This window comes from Fundulus heteroclitus, chromosome 10 (genome assembly GCF_011125445.2).
Source record: "Fundulus heteroclitus isolate FHET01 chromosome 10, MU-UCD_Fhet_4.1, whole genome shotgun sequence".
Classification (NCBI taxonomy): Eukaryota; Metazoa; Chordata; class Actinopteri; order Cyprinodontiformes; family Fundulidae; genus Fundulus; species Fundulus heteroclitus.
The window spans coordinates 3,980,278-4,000,430 of NC_046370.1; the positions used below are offsets into that span (position 1 = coordinate 3,980,278).

At 40.2% G+C, this 20,153-nt stretch overlaps 1 protein-coding gene across 1 annotated transcript; it reads left to right on the forward strand.

The window, feature by feature from the left end:
• The first annotated feature begins 1,861 nt into the window (after positions 1–1,861).
• lgi1b (leucine-rich, glioma inactivated 1b) lies at positions 1,862–17,886 on the forward strand. The gene is made up of 10 exons (XM_012881230.3): positions 1,862–2,548; positions 5,689–5,760; positions 7,369–7,440; positions 8,631–8,702; positions 10,824–10,895; positions 12,204–12,373; positions 12,589–12,753; positions 14,485–14,705; positions 15,079–15,325; positions 16,186–17,886. Exons 1-10 carry the CDS (start codon positions 2,343–2,345, stop codon positions 16,533–16,535), a joined length of 1,647 nt encoding a protein of 548 aa, XP_012736684.2. The 5' UTR covers positions 1,862–2,342; the 3' UTR covers positions 16,536–17,886.
• Positions 17,887–20,153: the final 2,267 nt, after the last annotated feature.

A 20,153-nucleotide genomic window follows, 5' to 3' on the forward strand; every position in this document is an offset into this window, starting at 1 on the left:
CTTACTTTCACTATTACCGTACACAAAACCTGGAGTTCTACTGTTGTATTTCTTCAATTTGATTTCACCAAACGTTAGTGATCGCTGATCACGATCATTCAGTATTTTTTCATGGCTACACTTTTTCCTCAAAGACAATGGGTCCCCACCGTTGCTGGTTTTTCAGTTTTTGTGCTGGACAGCTCTTAACCCAATTTTGGTAGTTTTAGCAATCTCCTCACATGTTTTCTCTGCTTGATGCATGCCAATGATTTGACCTTTCTGAAACAGACTGACTGAAGCAACTCATTGCACTAGTTGGGATTAAATTTATCATCTGAAACATTATCGGACATGGAGTAATTATCCAATGGGAGGCTCGTACCAATTTGCTTAGTTAAATCCAGTTTGTCTGTTTTTTTGGCCAGGTAGTGTAAATAATATTTAATTAATTTATGCAGAGCTAGTTATTTGTTGCAACTCTGCCTAAATTAATAGTTTTTCTCACTTATTTGCGTTTTAATTCTTCCAATGAGTAATGTTCAGCGTTATTGATCTTGTGGGCTAATTGAAAAATATTATCTGATTATGTTTGTTCAAATGTCATCATGGTGAGTTCAAAACAAGAGAGAAGGAGAGGAATGCTAAAGCAGATAGATAGATAGATAGATAGATAGATAGATAGATAGATAGATAGATAGATAGATAGATAGATAGATAGATAGAGCACCAGAAACCATGCATAAATATACCTGTTTTCCATTTTTTTTAAATCCCCCTATTCAATTAATTGCACACTTTAATTCCCACATTTAGTTATTTTAGTAACTGTTCAGTATTTGTTTTCTTATGCTACAAAATAGCTCTTTGCAGCTGATACACCTGAATTACCCTGCAGTGGGACTAAGTATATATTTTTTCTACTCTTTTGTACACAAATACAGAAATGGTTAGCTTGACAAATAATGACATAGCTAGCTCAACACAGTACATAAATAAATTGCTAGATAAATACATAATACATTTTGATAGTAAGCTAAGTTAAAATGTGAAACGTTACTTAAATTAATAGCTAGCCAAATAACGAAATTGTTTGCTTGAGAAATTGGTAATTAAATGAATATTAGATGAATAGGCCTATATAATGAGTGATATAACAGTTAAGAAATAAACATTATTAAGTTCTAAGTGTATTATGTACGTATTTATTTATTGTCTTTCCTCTGCTCTTAGGCATTTTGTAAAATGTGTTAGCCTATTTTTTTTGTCGTTTGAACATGCCACATGTTCTCCCATGGCGTATAATGCTGCTGTTTACTGTGTGATTTTCAAAACGTGCTGGAAGAATAGAAGAACATCGTGGGAAATTTGAAACACATCGGGAAACCCAGAGAGCATCACCACACAATGACTTCAATCTGGCAACTGATGCCTCGACAACGGCACAGAAAATTGGGCTGTTTGGAGATTCATAGCGTTCATCTCCGCGGAGGAGGAGCAGCAAAGGTCGCCCCTCTGTACTGCAGACGGAAAATAAGGCACGCATTATGCGTTTTTGAATGTTTGATCATAATCCAGGATTAAGACAGACTGCTGGGGGTGAAAGTTCAGCAGAGTCCGGGAACAGACCTCCAGTGTTTCACCACTTCTCTGAAATCAACAAAGCACTTTCATGCGCGCTCAAAGGGGACGCACAGGACGACAGATTGGATGAAACAGTGTCGTCTGCTGCAAACGGAAGCAGATATTTGGTTTATGCGTTGTGCGTGTTTTATGGAAATCATATGGCGGACTGAAAGAAGCAAAGCAAAAAGCAAAAACATGGCTATTTCCATCCTTATTGTCATTGTTCTGCTGAAGCGGGGGGGTAAGGGGGCGGCATTTGAATGAGAGTGGGGCAGGTGCATTCGCTCCGAGCCTCATGAATAGCCGCTTCCCATTAGCCACGCGCGGCTCTGTGGCGCGCATAAATAAGAGCTGGCAGCGGTGATAAAAAAGCGCACCTTGGGGCTTCCAACCCCTCCTCCTCCATCTCGCTCTTTCTTTCTATTTTTCCCCTCCCTCTCCGTCTCACTAATGGGCTTCCTCGCAATATCATTTAAAAGTACTTCTTTGAAGGCAGCGAGTAGAGTCGCGGGCTATGATATTCTTTTCAATTCTCTTTTTTCTTCGTCCTTTCAGAACAAATCCGCTGATCTGGCAGAGACGCGGGGGTGCATCAAAGCTCCAGCTTGTACCGCAGATAATAAATAATTAGGAGCAGGAACCGAGGCAGCCTCTCTGCAGCGGATCGTGTGCAGATTTTTTTTTATTTCTTTTTTTGTTTTTTCCTGTGGAAGTTGGACTGGTCCAGGACAAGGAGGATGGTGATGGGACACCCGGGCGGAGGATGGAGAGGAGGACGGACTGTCCTGCTGTGGCTCGCTGCTGCCTGCTTATTGGTGCTGACTGACGGACGCAGATCCAGGCAGCCCAGATGCCCCGTCGGATGCACCTGCACTAAGGATAACGCCCTGTGTGAGAACGTCCGAACCGTGCCGCACGCCTTCCCGTCCGACGTCGTCTCATTGTAAGTGAAGCGCCAACAGTCTGACCACGCGTTACGATTCAAAACGCGGAATGTGCACACGTTTTGGGAGCGTGTAGAGCCGGCCCGTGGCATAAGCAAGCCAATGATGCTTTTGATCTCTTGCGAATTTCAATGGTGAAATCCGAAATAATTGTTGTTGATCGCAGTTGTCTATAATAGTTCCGTTCTGTGCCGTGACGTCACTGCCAGAAGATGTCAGGAGTGAGGTGTTACTATATCCACGAAGAACCGCTCCCAGACTCAGTGATCGCAACGGAAATTAATATTTTTATTTTTGTTTACTGATTAACGCTAAATTCATTAAGTCACTGCGAACGTATTAGTTTTAGGTATAAATAAGGATCCATTGGTTCTTCCTTGCTTACCGGACTTTTCCTTTAAAGCTAGGGTTTTCCCACAAAGTTTCCCCAAGTCCCTTTTTAAATGACTTTGCTTACCTCGCTCTTCTGCTCTTCATGGGGGTTCGCGTCTTAAAAATCTCCCAAATCCACTCTGGTCCGACTGAGGTCTTCTTCTTCTCATAAACACGAACGTGGTCCACTTCATGCGACTCTCAGCCATGTTCAAAGTCTACGATGAACGCAGTGGAGCTCTCATCGTAAACACCAGAAGCGCGCATGCGCAGCCAGCAAGCAGAAACTAACAAGGAACGAGCACAAACACTGGCGTTACCTGAGTGCATCAGAATGATTAGCATGTGGGACAACCAATACATATGGTGAGAGTAGGACCGAAGCTCTGACAAATCCCTGCCATTTGGACCGAGGGGCATGGATTGATTAGTTTTTACAGGCCTGCAGTTCCCACAGAAAACAATTTTTTATCCTCCTTTTTGTGAAAACATAATGTACCGTATTTTTCGGACCATGAGGTGCACCGGATTGCGAGGCGCGCTGTGAATTAACGGTAATAGGTGTGTCTTTGTCCATACAAAAGCCGTACCGGATTATAAGGCGCATTAAATATTCTTCCCGAGTGTGTAATATCACTCCGCCCCTCCGCGTACACCCACTGATCTCTATTTATTCACTGGATTGCTGGTTGGCCCGAAAAACTGAAGTCACTGGCCGCCATCTTGCTACTCCCTACTCTCACAGGATCTCATAGGATTTGGTTGCAACAACAAGCAGTTTTCTGGCTGTGGGAAGACGTTTCACAGGTAATTTTACAGTCAGTGGATGTACTAACACTGAGTACTGAGAAAGTTATGTGCTGAAATATTTTGCATGTTATTTATATATACACACATATATAAGTATATAAATAAATAAATATATATGTATGTATATATATATATATATATATATATATATATATATATATATATATATTTGTATATATAAATAACATGCAAAATATTTCTGCACATGACTTTCTCAGTACTTGATAGTATTAGTGCATAACATAAAAGTATATGGCATTTTACATTTTAAAAGTCTTAAGCCCCCCCTGAACATGAGAAAATCATTGTTGTTCGATGCTGTAGGACACATATTCGTAGTTACAGGAGGAAAATAGGGAGTACCAATATGGCAGCTAGTGGCTTCACAGTGACGTGTACTACCAACGGCGAATCAGCAATCCAGTGAATAAATAGAGATCAGTCTACACACCTCTCTCCTGAAAGGGAGAGCTATCCGTCTCTGATTGGAGGACAGAGTAGTTGGACTACACTGCCCTGTTTCTAACATAAAGCCAAAATAAACGTAACTTTTATATTGAATAATCTGACTAGGTTTATTGTTGCTAGTGTGTACTCTGGGCGAAAGCTGCCTTACAGGAATGCACTTCTAGTTTAGACATTACAGTCAGGCAGTCTTGTAGACAGCTCAGGAGTCCGATCAGCTGACACAGTGTACCATAATGCTTAGAATATCCATTGAGTGGAGTGGCTTTGTTGTTTACCAAAGTCGTACTTACACATTTTAACACATTGTTGAGCACATTGCACAACATAAAATTAGTCAGTAAGCACAATATTAATCATATATAAGGCGCACCATCAATTTTTGAGAAAGTTTAAGGATTTTAAGTGTACTTTATAGTCCGGAAAATACAGTATTTGCTACTTCCAGGATGGAAGGACGATTTTACTCAGTATTACAAAAAGTGTTTAAGAACAGGGTTACCATCTGTAGCTTTAGCCTGGCCAGCCATGTTTATATGTGTAGCACTCTCCGTTCAGGACGTTATCAATCTGGGGCTGCTCCTATCGAATCCTTTTGGGCAAAGGAGGGACATTCAGCAGCACTTTTCGAGCTGATTGGACGAAGCGACACCTAGTGCCCGCAAACCAAAGGTTGGTTTTAGCCAATCACATTGTCAAATTAAAACGTAAGCAGCAGGCGCCATGAGAAACCAGAAGAAGGCCAAGGCACTTCTTGCTGTTCTTTCAAAGATGAAATTGAACAGATGTGATAGCAGCAGCTACGCGTGCGTCCTTGTGCGTTCTTTGGCTTAGATCTACCCGCGGCGGTGGAGCAAAGCTACAGCGGGCTCCACACTACAGAGCGGCCGCCGTGGTGGCAGCCTTCTGCGGGAGACAGTAGGTTATCATCACGGCTGCAGCAGTGGATGCTCTGCCTTCTCACGCACACACACAACAGTGGTTCGATCAGGGGCCGTGAACAACTTTTTGAACCACACACTCTTTAGAGACAAAACTTAAAAGCTTTCAGCGCATCCAGAGTAAATCCATTGCTTCCATCTCCTTAGCACCCAGTCGGCAAATGCCTGTTTTTTTTTGGCTCGCTCTATGATCGGCTGGCCACAGCCACGGCCAACCACTGACTAGCAGTCTGCTCACGTCACAGCTCTATTCGACTCGGCTCTGGCGGCGCTACCTCTTAAGTAGGGTCAAGAAAAGCCAGTCCGGTAAGGAAAAAGCTCACAAAACGGGAGGAGCCAAGTAGGGGCCGGCGGATCGGAGCCCGTGGAAAAGGGGCATTAGTGACGGTTGGTGGGTGGACGGGTTTAACAGGAAGTGGGCCCCCCGAATCAAATTGTGCTCCAGGCCTTACATAACGTTGGGCCGGCTCTGAGTTGTAGAAACATAGCAGCAATTCTGATGATATTTGTTTCAGTCTTATAGTGTAACGAGTGCTCATTTTTTATTTTAGATCTTTCGTCAAGTCTGGATTCAATGAGATCGCAGGAGCAAGCTTTGTTCACACACCTAACCTGCAACTCCTGTGAGTATCCATCCATCCATCCATCCATCCATCCATCCATCCATCCATCCATCCATCCATCCATCCATCCATCCATGAGGACTGTGTGTTCCCCAGATGGTTCATATGCAGATTAAATGGGGGTAGGGGGGTCTCCAAAATGGTGTTAGGATTATGCAATAAGTGATCTGAATGAACGTGGGAGAAATCAAAAGCAAATGAGGGTGAATAAAAAAAATTAGTAAAGGGAATTAGTCTTCACTTCTTTATAGACTGTTATATTATGCTGTTTTTTTTTTTTTTTTTTTTTTTTTTTTTTTTTTTCCCCAGTGTCCTGTCTAGCACTATGGCAATAGGAATTGATATCTCAATGCCAGATGGAGCTCGACAGATTTTGCTTTTACAAGTGGAGCAAACAGCTTTCGCCATAGTGCTCCACTTGATTTATGCTTGTAAATAGCTTTATTATGATTCCTGCAAGGAGAATTTCAAATTATATGGACATGACAATGGGAGAGTAAAGGAAGAACAAAAAGTGAAAGAAAAGAAAAAAAAAAGAGTAGAGGTGAAAGAAAGAGGAGATAAAAGGAAGAGAATGATAAAACGTCCTCTGTCTGCTCCATCACCTGGAAAGAGACACAAAAAGAACAGCACAACCAACAGACATAAAGCAACAGATACACTCGAATAACACCTAGATGCCATTGCTAAATCATATATATTATTATGTAAGCTGACATGTGTAATGTGATATTTGAAAAAAGAAAGTGACACAACATAAATAAATAAATAAATAAATAAATAAATTATAAGATTACTGTATATAAGTGAACACTTAATACCTGGGACCCAGCACCTGTGGGAGATGTGAGAGTGCACTCGTTTAGGTGAAGATTATCCAGAAATAGCTTGATAGTGATTGTGGAGAACCAAAGACCCACCTTCCCCGAGCACAGAGGCAGGCGTCAGGGGACCCGTAGCCCCGGACTCCCAAAGGGGTCCCTAAAGCAGGTCGCCCAGGAGGGGCCGACACAGGATATCTGCAACCCCCCCCCCCCCCCCAAGGAAGGAGCAGAGACGACCCCGAGGAAATCCCCCAGCCACCGCAATGCCGACGCCCTCAAGAGCCGCGGAGACGAGGCCGTGGGCTCCGCCGGCAGCCAGCCCCGCTGAAGTGGTCCCGGCCATGGGCCCTGAGGGCCAGAGGCCCCAGGGGCGCCCCGCCCCCGCGACGAGGGCCCCGGCCGCCCCCCGGGGGGCCAGGCCCCGCGAAGAGGCCGCCAGGAGTGGGCCGGCGCACGCCCGGGAACCCGCCCCAAACCCGAAGCCAACTAACGCGCCAGGGGGCCAAGGCGCCCGCCAACGAAGTGGAGGAGGGCAGGACGTGGGGGGGATGGGCTCCGCACCTATCGGAGACTTGAGATGTTATATTATGCTGTTTTAATGTATCTGTCAGTGTGATCAACCCCTAAGAGGATATGAGAAAATGTTTAAGTTACATTTAGCTAATTCAGAACAGAATTCAGTCACGTGACCTCTAAATAATAAAAAAAGGTAATCGCTTGTGACTGAATGAATTGGTTGAGATGCATTGCCTGTGCTCCTCATTGTGACTGTTTTCCTTCACAGACTCTTCACGGCAAACTCCTTAGATCTGATTGATGAAGATGCTTTCGTGGGTTTACCACATCTTGAATACTTGTAAGTATTTTTCTTTCTTTCTTATGTGGGGAAATTTATTTTTTGTTTCAGTCCAGCTCACACCAATAATACACTGTACATGTTTGTACTTTTTGGGCAGTGTTTTGCAAAAGTAATCACACTGAGTTCTAAATATAAATTCAGTCTATCATGACGTTTTTACTTGATTGACCAACACAACGTTTTAAGCATTTAAGAAATATGATACATAGTCGTTACAGTTTGGTTTTCAAATCAAAATCTAAAACAATGTGGCTTGCATATAATTCAAACCCACAATAATTTAGTACTCCTACCCACTTTTCTTTGACACCCTAAATAAAATATCATGTCAAAAAGTCATTACAAGTCACTCAAAAAGTAAATAGTGTGTAAATCAACCTCAGTATAAATCCAGCTGTTATGTGAGGGTGTAAGAGGTTTGTTGGAGTACATTATTGAACAAACATCATCACGAAGACCAACAAATGTATCAAATAAGTCAAAAAAGAAGTTGTAGAGAGGTAAGATTATAGAGCATAGTCCAATCTTTGAAGCTCACAGAACTGCGTTCCATTCATCATCTCCAAACCTGCCAAGACATGATTTTAAGACGATTATTCAGAGAAGCAGCCACGAAGCATATGGTAGCTCTGGAGGATCTGTAAAGATCCATGACTCAGGTGGAGAACAACTGGCAGAAAAACAATCATCCACTTTACAAGTCTGACCTTAAGAGAACAGGTGCAAGAAAAATAAAAAATAAAAACTACTTTAAAGAAGTCATGTTACAAGTTTAACTCTTTGGCCCACAAGCTAAAATGAGGAAGAAACCAAACTGTTCACATCACCTGGAGAACACCTTATAGCTGTTTAAATATGGTGGTTGTAGAGTCATGCTGTGGGATGCTTTTCTTTAGCAAGAACAGAGAACTCAGGGTTGATGGAAAGATGGATGGAGCTAAATGCATGACACACTATTCAGATTTTAATTTTGAAAGTTTTCCAAAACCATGTTTTCATTTTTTACCTAATTAATTATGCACTACTTTGTGTTGGTCTATCACATAAAATGTATATAGAGAATACTTAAGTTTGTGAATGTAACTTGATTATGTGTTAAAAGAAATATATGAACACTATTACAAGGTTCAGTATTAAAATAAAATGTGTATGTTTTTAATCTCCTTAAATGACCTCGTTGTTCACAGATTCATTGAAAACAATAAAATTGCATCAATATCTCCATTTGCTTTCCGGGGTCTCAAGACACTGCTACATTTGTGAGTATTTCCCCTTTGTAACATCACTTGTCCTTTTCTCTGTTTTTTACATCCTGAACTTTTTTAACACACTTTCATATTTCACTATTTCTCTCCTTTCTCACCAATTTTTCTGATTACCGTATATTTTGGACTATAAGTCGCATCGGTCAAAAAATGCTTCATAAAGAGGAAAAAAAAGGATATTTTTTTTCCTCTTTATGATCTTGGAACTTGACTATAAGTTTCAAGATCAGCCAACCTATCTAAAAAAGTACAACTTATAGTCTGAAAAATATGGTATTTGCCTTCTTCCCTCTTTGCAGCAAGTTTCCATAGCTTTCCTGTGGACTGAAGTGCTCAAAAACAGTTGTATAGGGGAAATTGTACAGGGATATCATAATGTCACATATTCTAAAACACATTGTGCATCAGTTTCCATTTTCTGCTACTGTATCAGTTTGTCAGTTTCTAGAATGCAACGGTATGAAGAACTGCCTTTGGCAGCTGTCAGATCACAAGGTGACTGTCTGAACATGTCAGCAATATCAGGTTGCACAAGTCCAGACCTGGATGTTTGCATCTCTTTGTTTACCAGGGATTTAGGACAAAAATCATTCACTCTTCTGTGGGTCTTCATTGTTAAAGTACGTTTTTGATTGATGTACAGTATAGGTTTATGTATCATAATCATTAATAGCATTATTACCTCCACACTACAGAATGAAGTCAAATAAGATAAAGTAAATACATGGTTATGTGTCATTTATTTTTGCAGACTCAAGGAATTGACTGAGAAATCAAGCTGGGAACATGACTGACCTGCAAGTCAAAACTAAATATAACTGTACTGTAACCTTAAACATATGACCTATAATCCATCTCAGGCTCTCTGCCAGGTTGCTCTATTCAGTTTTAGAAATTTTTTTTTTTTTTTTTTTTTGTGCTTGGACTGCTTCTAAAAGCAGCGCAGACTTCAATAATAGTACAAGAACATAAAAAAGTGAATTTTTCCATAATATGTGCCCTTTAAGTTGGCCTACATGTGTGCTGGTATGCTGCATTTTGATTTCACAGTCTGGGTGGTTAGCCTTATTTTGCACATTGGAAACCTCTACTGAATGACTTTATGAGGAACACTAGTAGTTGCGTTTCCGTTTGAATTATTGATATATTTCCATCTGGATATTAAGTTGCAGACTTTAAATGAAGCCATTCAGAAATGTGCAAAAACACTTAAATTCATATTTGCTAATTTATTAAAATACATTTCCTTAGCACAACCAAGCTACCATAATTTCCTTACTTTGTCCTACATGGGAAATGTCCTTTGTTTATCACATACTTGTGTTTGATTATTTCTATTTGATTCCATGTTTATAGGCTCTTTAAAGTATTTAGATTTTTTATGCTGCTGCAACAAACACATTTCCCTGTCATGTATTAATAAAATACATCTAATCTATTCTTAATCAGTACTAGCACACTGTTACAAATCATGTGTTGTTTAATTTACATTATGTTCCAGTTTAAGGGCTTTTGTTTGAGGCTTTTGTTATGTCATCATATATAAAGAAACAATTGAACAAGCGTATATAGCTCCTTTTCATCATGACTCTTTATGGATATTTTTGAAAAGAGACATGAATAAATTCTGAATGTGTGGTTTCAAACTGCTTTTGACATAGTAAATATATTATTGAAGGGCACAGACAGTAAAGCCAGCTTTAAATCAGTCTGTTTGGAAAGTGCCTTCTTGTAAAAAAAGCACACACACACACACACACACAAAGTAAAATGGCCTCTCTTCTGTGAACTAACTCTTTAATGAATAATGCAGCTTTCATCTCTTTCTGTTTTGCTGTTCTGGAGTTCAGCTCAGCTCTCAGCGGAGAGGTCATGCAGAGACAGCCTTACCTAATGTTACCTTAATTCAGGCGCTGAACAGTTTGGTCTGTGATAGCTTTGTTTCATGGTTGGGTTCCTTGTCTGGACTGCAGTCATCCAGATTTTCTTTGTGGTTCTACTCCAACCATTGTTGCTTACAACTAATGAAAAGCACATATTAAAATGAATATTTCTATCGTCTGCAGAGGTAAATGTACTTTTAATTTTTGTTATCTGTACCTCTATGTTGGTTAGGAGTCTGGCTTACAACAACCTGGAAACGCTGCCCAAAGATGTATTCAGGGGTATGGAGGCCTTGACCAAAGTGTGAGTAACTTTTTTTTAAATTATTATTATTAATTTATTATCACATTATATGTGTGTTTCTTTATTGGTTTACAACTCCTATGTAGACCCTACAATCCTGCTAACCCTATTTATCATATAACACACACACACACACACACACACACACACACACACACACACACACATTGTGTATATATATATATATATATATATATATATATATATATATATATATATATATATATATATATATATATATATATATATTACAAGAAACTGCTGCATGTCCATCCGTTGTCCACACTCGCTTGATTGTACATGGTCCAGAGGGGTCTATTATTATAAATTATAAACATGACAGATATCTCATATTAAAGTTACCATTTAACCTGATTGGTTCCACCATTATACAGCTGTTAATACCATTGCCTTGCACCAAAAAGGTCCAGGGTTCAAATCCATGCAAGGGCATTTTTGCATGCATGACGTCTCCCTGGGTACTCTGGCTTCCTCCCATGTTCCAGAAACTTGCATGCTAGGTTAATTTTGCACTCTAAATTGCTTTTAGGTATTGTCGTGTTCTGTTTCTTGTAAGGGGCTGCAGTATTCTGTATGTCTCCACGTTGCTATGAGATAGACTGGTGATCTGCCAAAGCCTGTTGGAGACAGACACCAGCCCTTTGCATGGTTAAAGACAATAGGAAGATATAAACTGGCCAAAGGGGTTTCAGTTTGTATCTCTATTAAAAATTACAACAATTAAGAGAACACATGGCGTATTTGTAGCCCAGAGGGGTAAATATAATTGATTTGACTCATGACTCATTTATTGTAATAAGTCAGTGAAATCTGTATACCTAATTATTTAATTTCAGGTCAAATTTTTGGGTGGCATGGGCCTTAAACAGAATTATTTCCTGCTTTTAACTGGGAACAAAGTGAAAAGGACAGTAGTCTTCTTAAGGACAAAAGAGAAAAGAGTAGGTTGCCAAAATGGTTCAATGAACTGCCAGCCAGTGACTCACAGAAAAACAGCCTTGGATCTTGTTGTGGTTGCACTGTCAGAACCAACTAGAATGATATCAGTGTGCATGGGCTCAGTTTGAGCATCCAAGGTTAATGGCTGTTCAGACGGAGTGTGTATGTGTGTGTGTGTGTGTGTGTGTGTGGGGGGGGGCACTCAGTGGATAGGACACTAGCTGGCTCAAGCCCAAAATGCAACCTAGAAAAGCAGTAATGAAGGAACAGATACAAGCTTTGGCGCTGAGCGTTATCGTTTCCATTTTAATTGTAATATGCCCAGATGAGATCCATTCTTGCGTGCAGGGATCTGCGGGGGAACAATCTGATCTGTGACTGCAAGCTCAAGTGGCTGGTGGAGTGGATGCATCACACCAATGCCACCCTGGACCAGATCTACTGCAGCGGGCCACCCATTCACCAAGGGAAGAAGATCAATGACCTGCTGCCACATTCATTTGACTGCATCACCACAGGTATTCCCCTCTGATGTCCCTCCGCCCCCGGTGCACACAGACAGTCGCTCTGAACTGCAACCCTCTCTCCCCCTCCTCTTTATCAACCGTCCAAGTACTTTTGAGCGATCGTAATGCCTGTCAGTGTTACCTCTGCATGTTTATGATGTATAGAGAGCACGAACGCATGACGTTGAGATTAAGGACAAAGTTGACTGCTGCGTCATGCTTTTCAGAGTTTGCCTCCTATCAGCTGCTGAGGTTCGAGTCGATTTCAGTGGAGACCTTCACCTTCGGTAACGAGCAGTACGTCGTGTTTGCACAGCCCTTTGCTGGCACGTGCAACTTCCTGGAATGGGATCATGTTGAGATGACCTTTAGAACGTATGACGCAATCGAAAGTAAGTATAAAAAAATGTAAGACTGTAAACTGAATGTTTTATATGAGCACGAGTAGGGAAATTACACAAAGAGAAAGGTTTACAAACTGTTAAGTGAACGTGTTAGCTCATTACTGTCAGCAGCCAGGTCACTTAAGACTGCGATTTAAACACCACATAAGTTAAAATAGTTTTTAATGCAGTTAGGATTAACAATGAGCGTTTCATTAGGAAGGACCACGGCACAGAGGTATGAGTTTAAAGGTTTATTGCAGGAAGGGGTTGAATGCATGTAGGGATGGAGTGATGACGGGATGTAGGGATGAAAGAATGGAGTGGTGGAGGAATGAAGGGATGGAGGGATGAATGGATGGAGTGATGTGTGTGTGCGGGCACAACTGTTACAAACACACAGATCGTTTTGTGGGCCCCCAGAAATGATAACATATGCCTCTCTACTCCTTTTTAAACTTGACGATAATGCTTTCTTCTTCACTTTAAAGTGAACGATATGAACTCAAGGCCCTAACCATCAAAACTGATAGATAAAATGTTTCTTAACTGCGCCACCATTTAGTTGTTGATGGATGGGAGTCCAGGTGGGTTCGCAGCAACTGCAGGGATGAGCACAGCAATAAAGCTGCAATTTCATGCATTCTGCCAGACTATTGTACAGGAAAGCGGCCAAAAATAACAGCAGAGAGGTCGTTTTTAATTTACATGAGTGAATTCTTTGACAGCTAACGTGCCTAAAACAAATTGGGATTTTATGGGCCCACAATTACAGTCATGGTCTTTTCGGACTGATTTTCAAACGACACAAACCATTAAAGAATGTGATAAGACAAGCTGTTTTTGGAATTCAGCCGTAATGAAATATAGATTGTATGAGCAAAGGGAACGTGAGACAATAAAACTAAAAAGATGGCATCGCTTAGGATGCAAAACATAGATAATGACATAATCTGTGGGCTAATTAGTGGATGATCTCATGACCTACGTAGGCTGTATTTCTTTAAGTTTTCATTTCAGGCAAAATACAGTGAATGAACGAGGTTTAGTTCATGCAGGAGACCAAACTGTAGTTCATAAAATGTATGAACTGATTTTAGGTTTTCTGCATTGCGTACATGTCAGCTCCACTGTAAAAGCATTATAAAACTGAAATATAACTAAACAAAAGTGTGAAGGCAAGAGTTTGACCGCGAAACATACTTTAAAATTGAAACGGAAAAACATTTAATTTTCAAGATTTCAGTAGCTGGTTTTAGTTTACCTGAGCTTAGGTTTTCTACTCTAAATCTGGTAGTTTAGTTTTCCTTCGTTGTTTAGTTTAGCGGTACTTTACTAAGCTTAGTTTTATTAATCTTTTTTTAGTTGGTTTTAGTTTAGCTAAGTAGTTTGCATAGTTTAGTTTTGCTAATTCTTTCTTTGTTGCTTAAGTTTAGTACAGCTTACTAGCTTTACTAAGTTTACTGTAGATATTTAGTTTATAGGTGTTTAAAAATGTGTAGGCGACAAAAGCAGTCTTACCTCAAAGACACTGCTAGCGGTTGCATAACATGTTCATTTGCAATTTTCATTTTAAACTAAGGTCTTTCTTAAATTATGCCTTAGCTACATTTCTCTCACCAAAGATGCTTTGATCCTTTATAATGGAGGGAAACAATGCTAGTAATCTATTGGTTGCTATGATTGCAAGCATTCACTTAGTAATGTTGATCATGTAATGTGTGTATGTTTTTTATGGAGGCACCTCCACCGTTGTCTGCAAGCCTATGGTGATTGACAACCAGCTGTTCGTCATTGTGGCCCAGCTGTTTGGAGGCTCCCACATCTACAAACGTGACTCCTCTGCCAACAAGTTCATCAAGATCCAGGACATCGACATTCTGAGGATTCGCAAACCGAACGACATTGAGACCTTTGTGATTGATGGAGAATCTTTCTTTGTCATTGCTGACAGCTCTAAGGTTGGGTTTTATTTTCTTCTGCTCCTCTTTTTCCAGTATTCAAAACAAATTTGATTAAATGGCAAAACATAGCGTATTTGATTCTTAACCACTGTACAGGTGTTGTGGTGCGCTATGAATGAATAATACCATCGCACCGTGTCTGCCAGCTCCTCCCCTGGTGCTCTTGTCTGCGGTGTTGGCTTGTGTCTGCTCACGGTGATTAGTCTTGCGTTGCCAAATGTTTGCATATCTTCTCACATATGCTCAGGGACACTTAGGACACACACACAGACACAAGCTCATATTTCAAGTGGCGTACGGAAAAATATAAATTTTGACTCATAAGTTATATATTTTTTTAACTATCTTAATTTAATGTTGTTTTTTGCAGGCTGGATCCACGACCGTATACAAATGGAACGGCATTGGCTTCTATTCCCACCAGCCTCTCCACCCCTGGTACAGGGACACTGATGTTGAATATGTGGAGATTTCCAACAAACCACACCTGATTTTGTCCAGCAGCTCCCAAAGGCCTGTTGTGTACCAGTGGAACAGGGTCCAGAAGAAGTTTGACCGCAGGACAGATATACCAGACATGGAGGATGTGTTCTCCATCAAACACTTTCGGGTAAAAGGTGAGAGCTGAAGCTTCAGAGTTTAAGATGTTTTTTTTTTTGCAATGTTCCAGATGAGGTAATACAGTTTTGAAAGCACTGAGGTACATTTTCTTGCATTTTGGAAACCTTTACTTTAAAAAATGCACTGTCACATTTAAATGTTTCAGATCATCAAACTGAACAGTGAGACAAAGATAACCATATTCAATTCAATGAGCAGTTTTAAAATTACGACTGTATTTATGAAGGGATATAGCTATTCAAACCATACAACCCCAAAGTAAAAATATAATTGTTCCTATGTTAAAATCCCTTAAACAGCACCTGTGTGACAACAGAAAGTGTTGATAGAACAACACCAGGCCTTTAATGTACTTTGGTGCTAAGCCATTCAGTGATTAATATTCAAGGGTGGTACAACCCGTCATTAGGTTTAAGAGCCAATTATTATTTAGATACAGTTGTTTTTAGCAAGCTATTCCCTTAATAACTGAAATGACCGTTTGAGTTATTTACAAAAGTACTCTTTCTTAAAATGTATTTGATGATCTATAACATTGACCAAGAAAAAAGAAAAATACACACAATCGTTAAAAGGTCAAACAGATTTTACATCAGAGTAAAGTTTTGGTTTTTTTCAAGGTGGTTTTATTCCTCAATGACAGCTCTATGAAACATTAATTTCATTTGTCCTTGCATGTGAGGTAGCTAAGCTATTTCTGGTTCTTTGCTCAACTGCTGTTGCCTCAAGCTGTGAATTATTTGGGATTTGGAATTACGTAAATTGTTTTTCTGAGCTTTTTTTCTGCTCCCCATCCGCGTTGAATTCCACCAATGTCTAAACTGAACATCCCCTCGGATCTTTGTCCTTTTCAAAGGTGAACTGTTCATATGCTTGACAAGATACATCGGGGACTCCAGGGTGATGCGCTGGGACGGTGCCATGTTCAAAGAAGTCCAGACATTCCCCTCCCGTGGCTCCATGGTGTTCCAGCCCGTCTCCGTGGGCAAGTGGCAGTATGCCATCCTGGGCAGCGATTTTTCACTGACACAGGTCTACCAATGGGATGCTAAGAGGGGGCAGTTTGTCCCATCTCAGGAGCTCAGTATTCAGGCGCCACGGGGGTTTTCTGTGGTCTCTGTTGACAACCGGGTGTTCCTGCTCGCATCCAGCTTTAAGGGGAAAACTCAGATTTACGAGCACCTCATGATCGATTTGAGTGATTAAAGTCACCATTTGTTTGGGATACTTTGGTGTTTAAATTCACTTTCCTGTTACGGTGTAGAATCACGAGTCCAAATTTAAATTAATTAACTGTGTCCTGCCATAGGTTACACCTAGGAGGCCTTGGAAGTAGCGTATAAGCCAGACTGTTAACCAATTTGGAATTAGTTTTTTTTTTTTCAAATGAAAAAAAGAGAATCAAGCCATAAACTTACTTTTATTAATTTTCAAGTGATTTTTCTGCTGCAATTTTGTGTTTTACAAATTCCCAACATCTTTTTAATGTTGAAATTTGTCTCTAACAAATGGGGTGAAAAGTTTTGTGTACCTTTGACTTTCTTCTTCAGTTTGTCAAGCCAGTTCAGGGAAATGTATTTTAGCATAAATGTTTCTGCTTGTTTTTGACATGTTTCACATGAAAGGAAAATCTTAACATATAAAGTGTCTTTGTAAGATGTTGCTCTTCCATATCTGCTCTGAACAGATTGATGCAGCCTGGCATTGGCTGTTTAAAGATGTAGCGCTCTAAATACGGGAACACTAATTCTGCCATATGATAATCCAAGTACTCCTTTGATTGTTTCAAATCTTTAGGGTTTAGTAGATATATCATGACTACATGAAATGGCACAAATTAAATATTCAACAGGAGAGCTGAGAGACTCTTTGAGGACAGAATTTCTTGTTTGGTCCCAAAACTCAAATCCTCTAGGGCTGGTGTCCTGAGACGCTTAAATGATCTGTAGATTTTTCATCCAACTTTATTCTTTGTGTTATACCTTGCAGAAGTAATCGCACATCTTTAACTTTTCCACAACGGTTTTATAATTTTTCACAGTCGCTTTTTTAACAGGATTCTCTTCCATTTAGCTGCATCCATCTCCCCATCCACCCGGATTTGGGTTCAGGCACCATTGGTGTTTGGTGTATACGTCAGAAAGTTTCATTTTGCTCTCCTTTGGCCACAGAGCTTTCTTCGCTCTGTCTGCTGTGTCCATGTCATGGGTCCCGGCAAACTGCGGGTGGTTAGTCTGTATTGCTCTTCTTTACCAACAATGGTTTTGCTTTTGTCAACACCCCCGTTGAAGAAAAGCTACCATTGCTGTTTTTCACTGCAACGATGGTCTGTTTAGAGTGTGTTGGTTGCATTTAGACTAAACAAGCTGAACCCATTGGACCACAGCATTGTATTCCCCGTTAGCCGTATCTCTTGTGTTAAACCGCTAACTGGGCTTCTTGTGGCTTTTCTCTTGTCACTGTTCCATAAGAAATTGTGAAGTGCTCCAATGAAGTCGTGTCCCCAGATAAACCTAAACTGTGCATCTCAGCAGTTCCTCCAGAGTCATTGTTGGCCTCTAGGCTTTTCCTCTGATGAATGCTCTAGGGAGGTTTACAGTTGTGCCATACTCTTTCCATTTTCAGATGGTGGCTTGAACAGTGTTCTGTGCGACGTGCAAAGCTATTGTTTTGATATTGTATTGTTTTGATATTGTATTGTTTTGATATTGTTTTATGACGGAACCCTTCTTTCAAGCTCTCCACAGCATCACTGCTGACCAGTTTGGCGTGTTTCTCAGTCTTCATGAGGCTATTCGTTCTCTAATGTTCTCTAACAAACCTCTAAGACCTTCACCGAACACCTGTATGTATGCTGGGAGTGGACCAAATCACTATTAGCTGACTCATGAAGTCATCTAACGTGTCGGAGTCAGAGGTACGAGGGCAGAGTAGCACACCGCGCGTCTCAGGTTTTTGACTGGAAATTGTTTTAAACCATGAGTCATTTTTCTTTTAATTGCCAGTTAATTCTAACTGACACCCTTTGTGTGTTGGTTTATCACATAAAACCAATACAAAACTAATGTAGACCAGATTACTGGATCTGTGTGTGCTTCTGTGCATGTTTGTCTCTGCTCTGTCTTCTGTAACCCCCAGTCAGTCGAGGCAGATGAGAGTTCATACTGAGCCTGGTTCTGCTGGAGGTTTTCCTTCCTGATAAAGGGGAGTTTTTCTTTCCACTGTCGCTTCATGCTTGTTCGGTATGAGGGATTGCTGCAAAGCCATGTACAATGCAGACCACTCTCCCTGTGGCTCTACGCTTCTCCAGGAGTGAATGCTGCTTGTCGGGACTTTGATGCAATCAACTGGGTTCCCTTATATGGGAAATCTTTTGGCCAATCTGTATAATCAGACCCAATCTGAATAATCTGATTAAATTTGACTTTGGAAAGTGCCTTGAGATGACATGTTTCATGAATTGGCGCTATATAAATAAAATTGAATTGAATTTAAAACACTTTGTCAAAGGAAGTTTGTGCTTGGAGAATGAAGAAAAAAAAAGAAAAAAAAAAAGAAAAGGTTCAAAGAGTGTGAATACTTTTGCAAGGCTCTGTAGGGTTGTTTTATCTAATGCTTATTTAACAGAAGATGGAAACATAAAGGTCCCTTCTTGTTGAAATCCCACTCTGTGATAAGAGAGCGCCACAGACTCACTCCTGAGCATCCAGATGGAGACCTTGAATAATCCGACAATCTCAGAATTACTCAAGAATAGTTTTCACAGTTGTGCAACAATTTCTGTTATGTTGTTTCCAGTATTATGGCAGGAGTTGTTTTTTTTTTTCATTACAATGCCATAGGGTAATAAGGCACCCTTACACTCAAGGAAAAATTAGAATTATACTCCTTCATTTGTAGTTAGTAAACTTGCACTCCTTGATCCTCCCTAATGATTATTTCACAGTGATGAAACATCCACTTGTGAGAAACTGGGAAAAATAAACAACTATTTCTTGCATGTAGGACACATAAACTCATGGTTTTAGTTTCCCAATGAATGACGCACCAGAAGCCTCCCACTGTGTAACACCAGTCCTCTCTGTTTCGCTGAACTCTCAGAACCCCCCCCCCCCCCTTTTTTTCCCCCCCTACAGCAACAAAAACCCATTGTTGTCTTTAGTCTCCTGCTAAATGCTAACCACTGTGACGCTCATGCTACCTGTGCTTTCACACACTGCTCTTACTCTGACGCAAAAAAAAGAAGAAGCAGAGCAGAGAAATACCGTCCCTGAAAACAACTTGCCAAATATAGCATTTATGTGTTTACAATGTGTGTGTAATTTATAATACTTTTGTATGTAGAGAGGCCCAGACTCTGTGTTATTTTTGATAGCTCATAGAATTAAATGTAGAGTTGAAAAAGATCACCTTAATATCGTGCTTGTTTTGCATTACAGTAGAGAATTTACTTGTGCTAGTGTAATCAAGTTAGATAACCATAGAGGTGCCTCTTTCTCCTTTTGCTCGCTGTATTTTATATATCGTAGTAATAAAACACTAAGTCAGAAATGTTGCTTAATTATTTCATTGTCAATGTGTGATTAATCGCAGTGTGGAAATTATTCACATTGCTACTTGGGTGGCAAATCTATTTTTTCATACACTTTTCCTACCTCAGGAGCTCAAACATAAACTAAAAGAAAAAAAACTCTTATGGTACATACGACTCTGTGACCTTAATGCATTGCAAGTATTAGTAATGCTTCTACAGTATTAATTCAAAATATGATTGATGGTCAAAAACTAAGCCGAGCACTGCTCTATTGTGTATTTAAGGATTTT

Excerpts from the sequence above, each read along its gene's own strand:
- lgi1b (XM_012881230.3), top strand. The coding sequence starts at position 2,343 with ATGGTGATGGGACACCCGGGCGGAGGATGGAGAGGAGGACGGACTGTC. Across the intron at positions 7,441-8,630 it reads TTACCACATCTTGAATACTT|ATTCATTGAAAACAATAAAA; the intron begins GTAAGTATTTTT and ends CGTTGTTCACAG. Across the intron at positions 8,703-10,823 it reads CTCAAGACACTGCTACATTT|GAGTCTGGCTTACAACAACC; the intron begins GTGAGTATTTCC and ends TATGTTGGTTAG.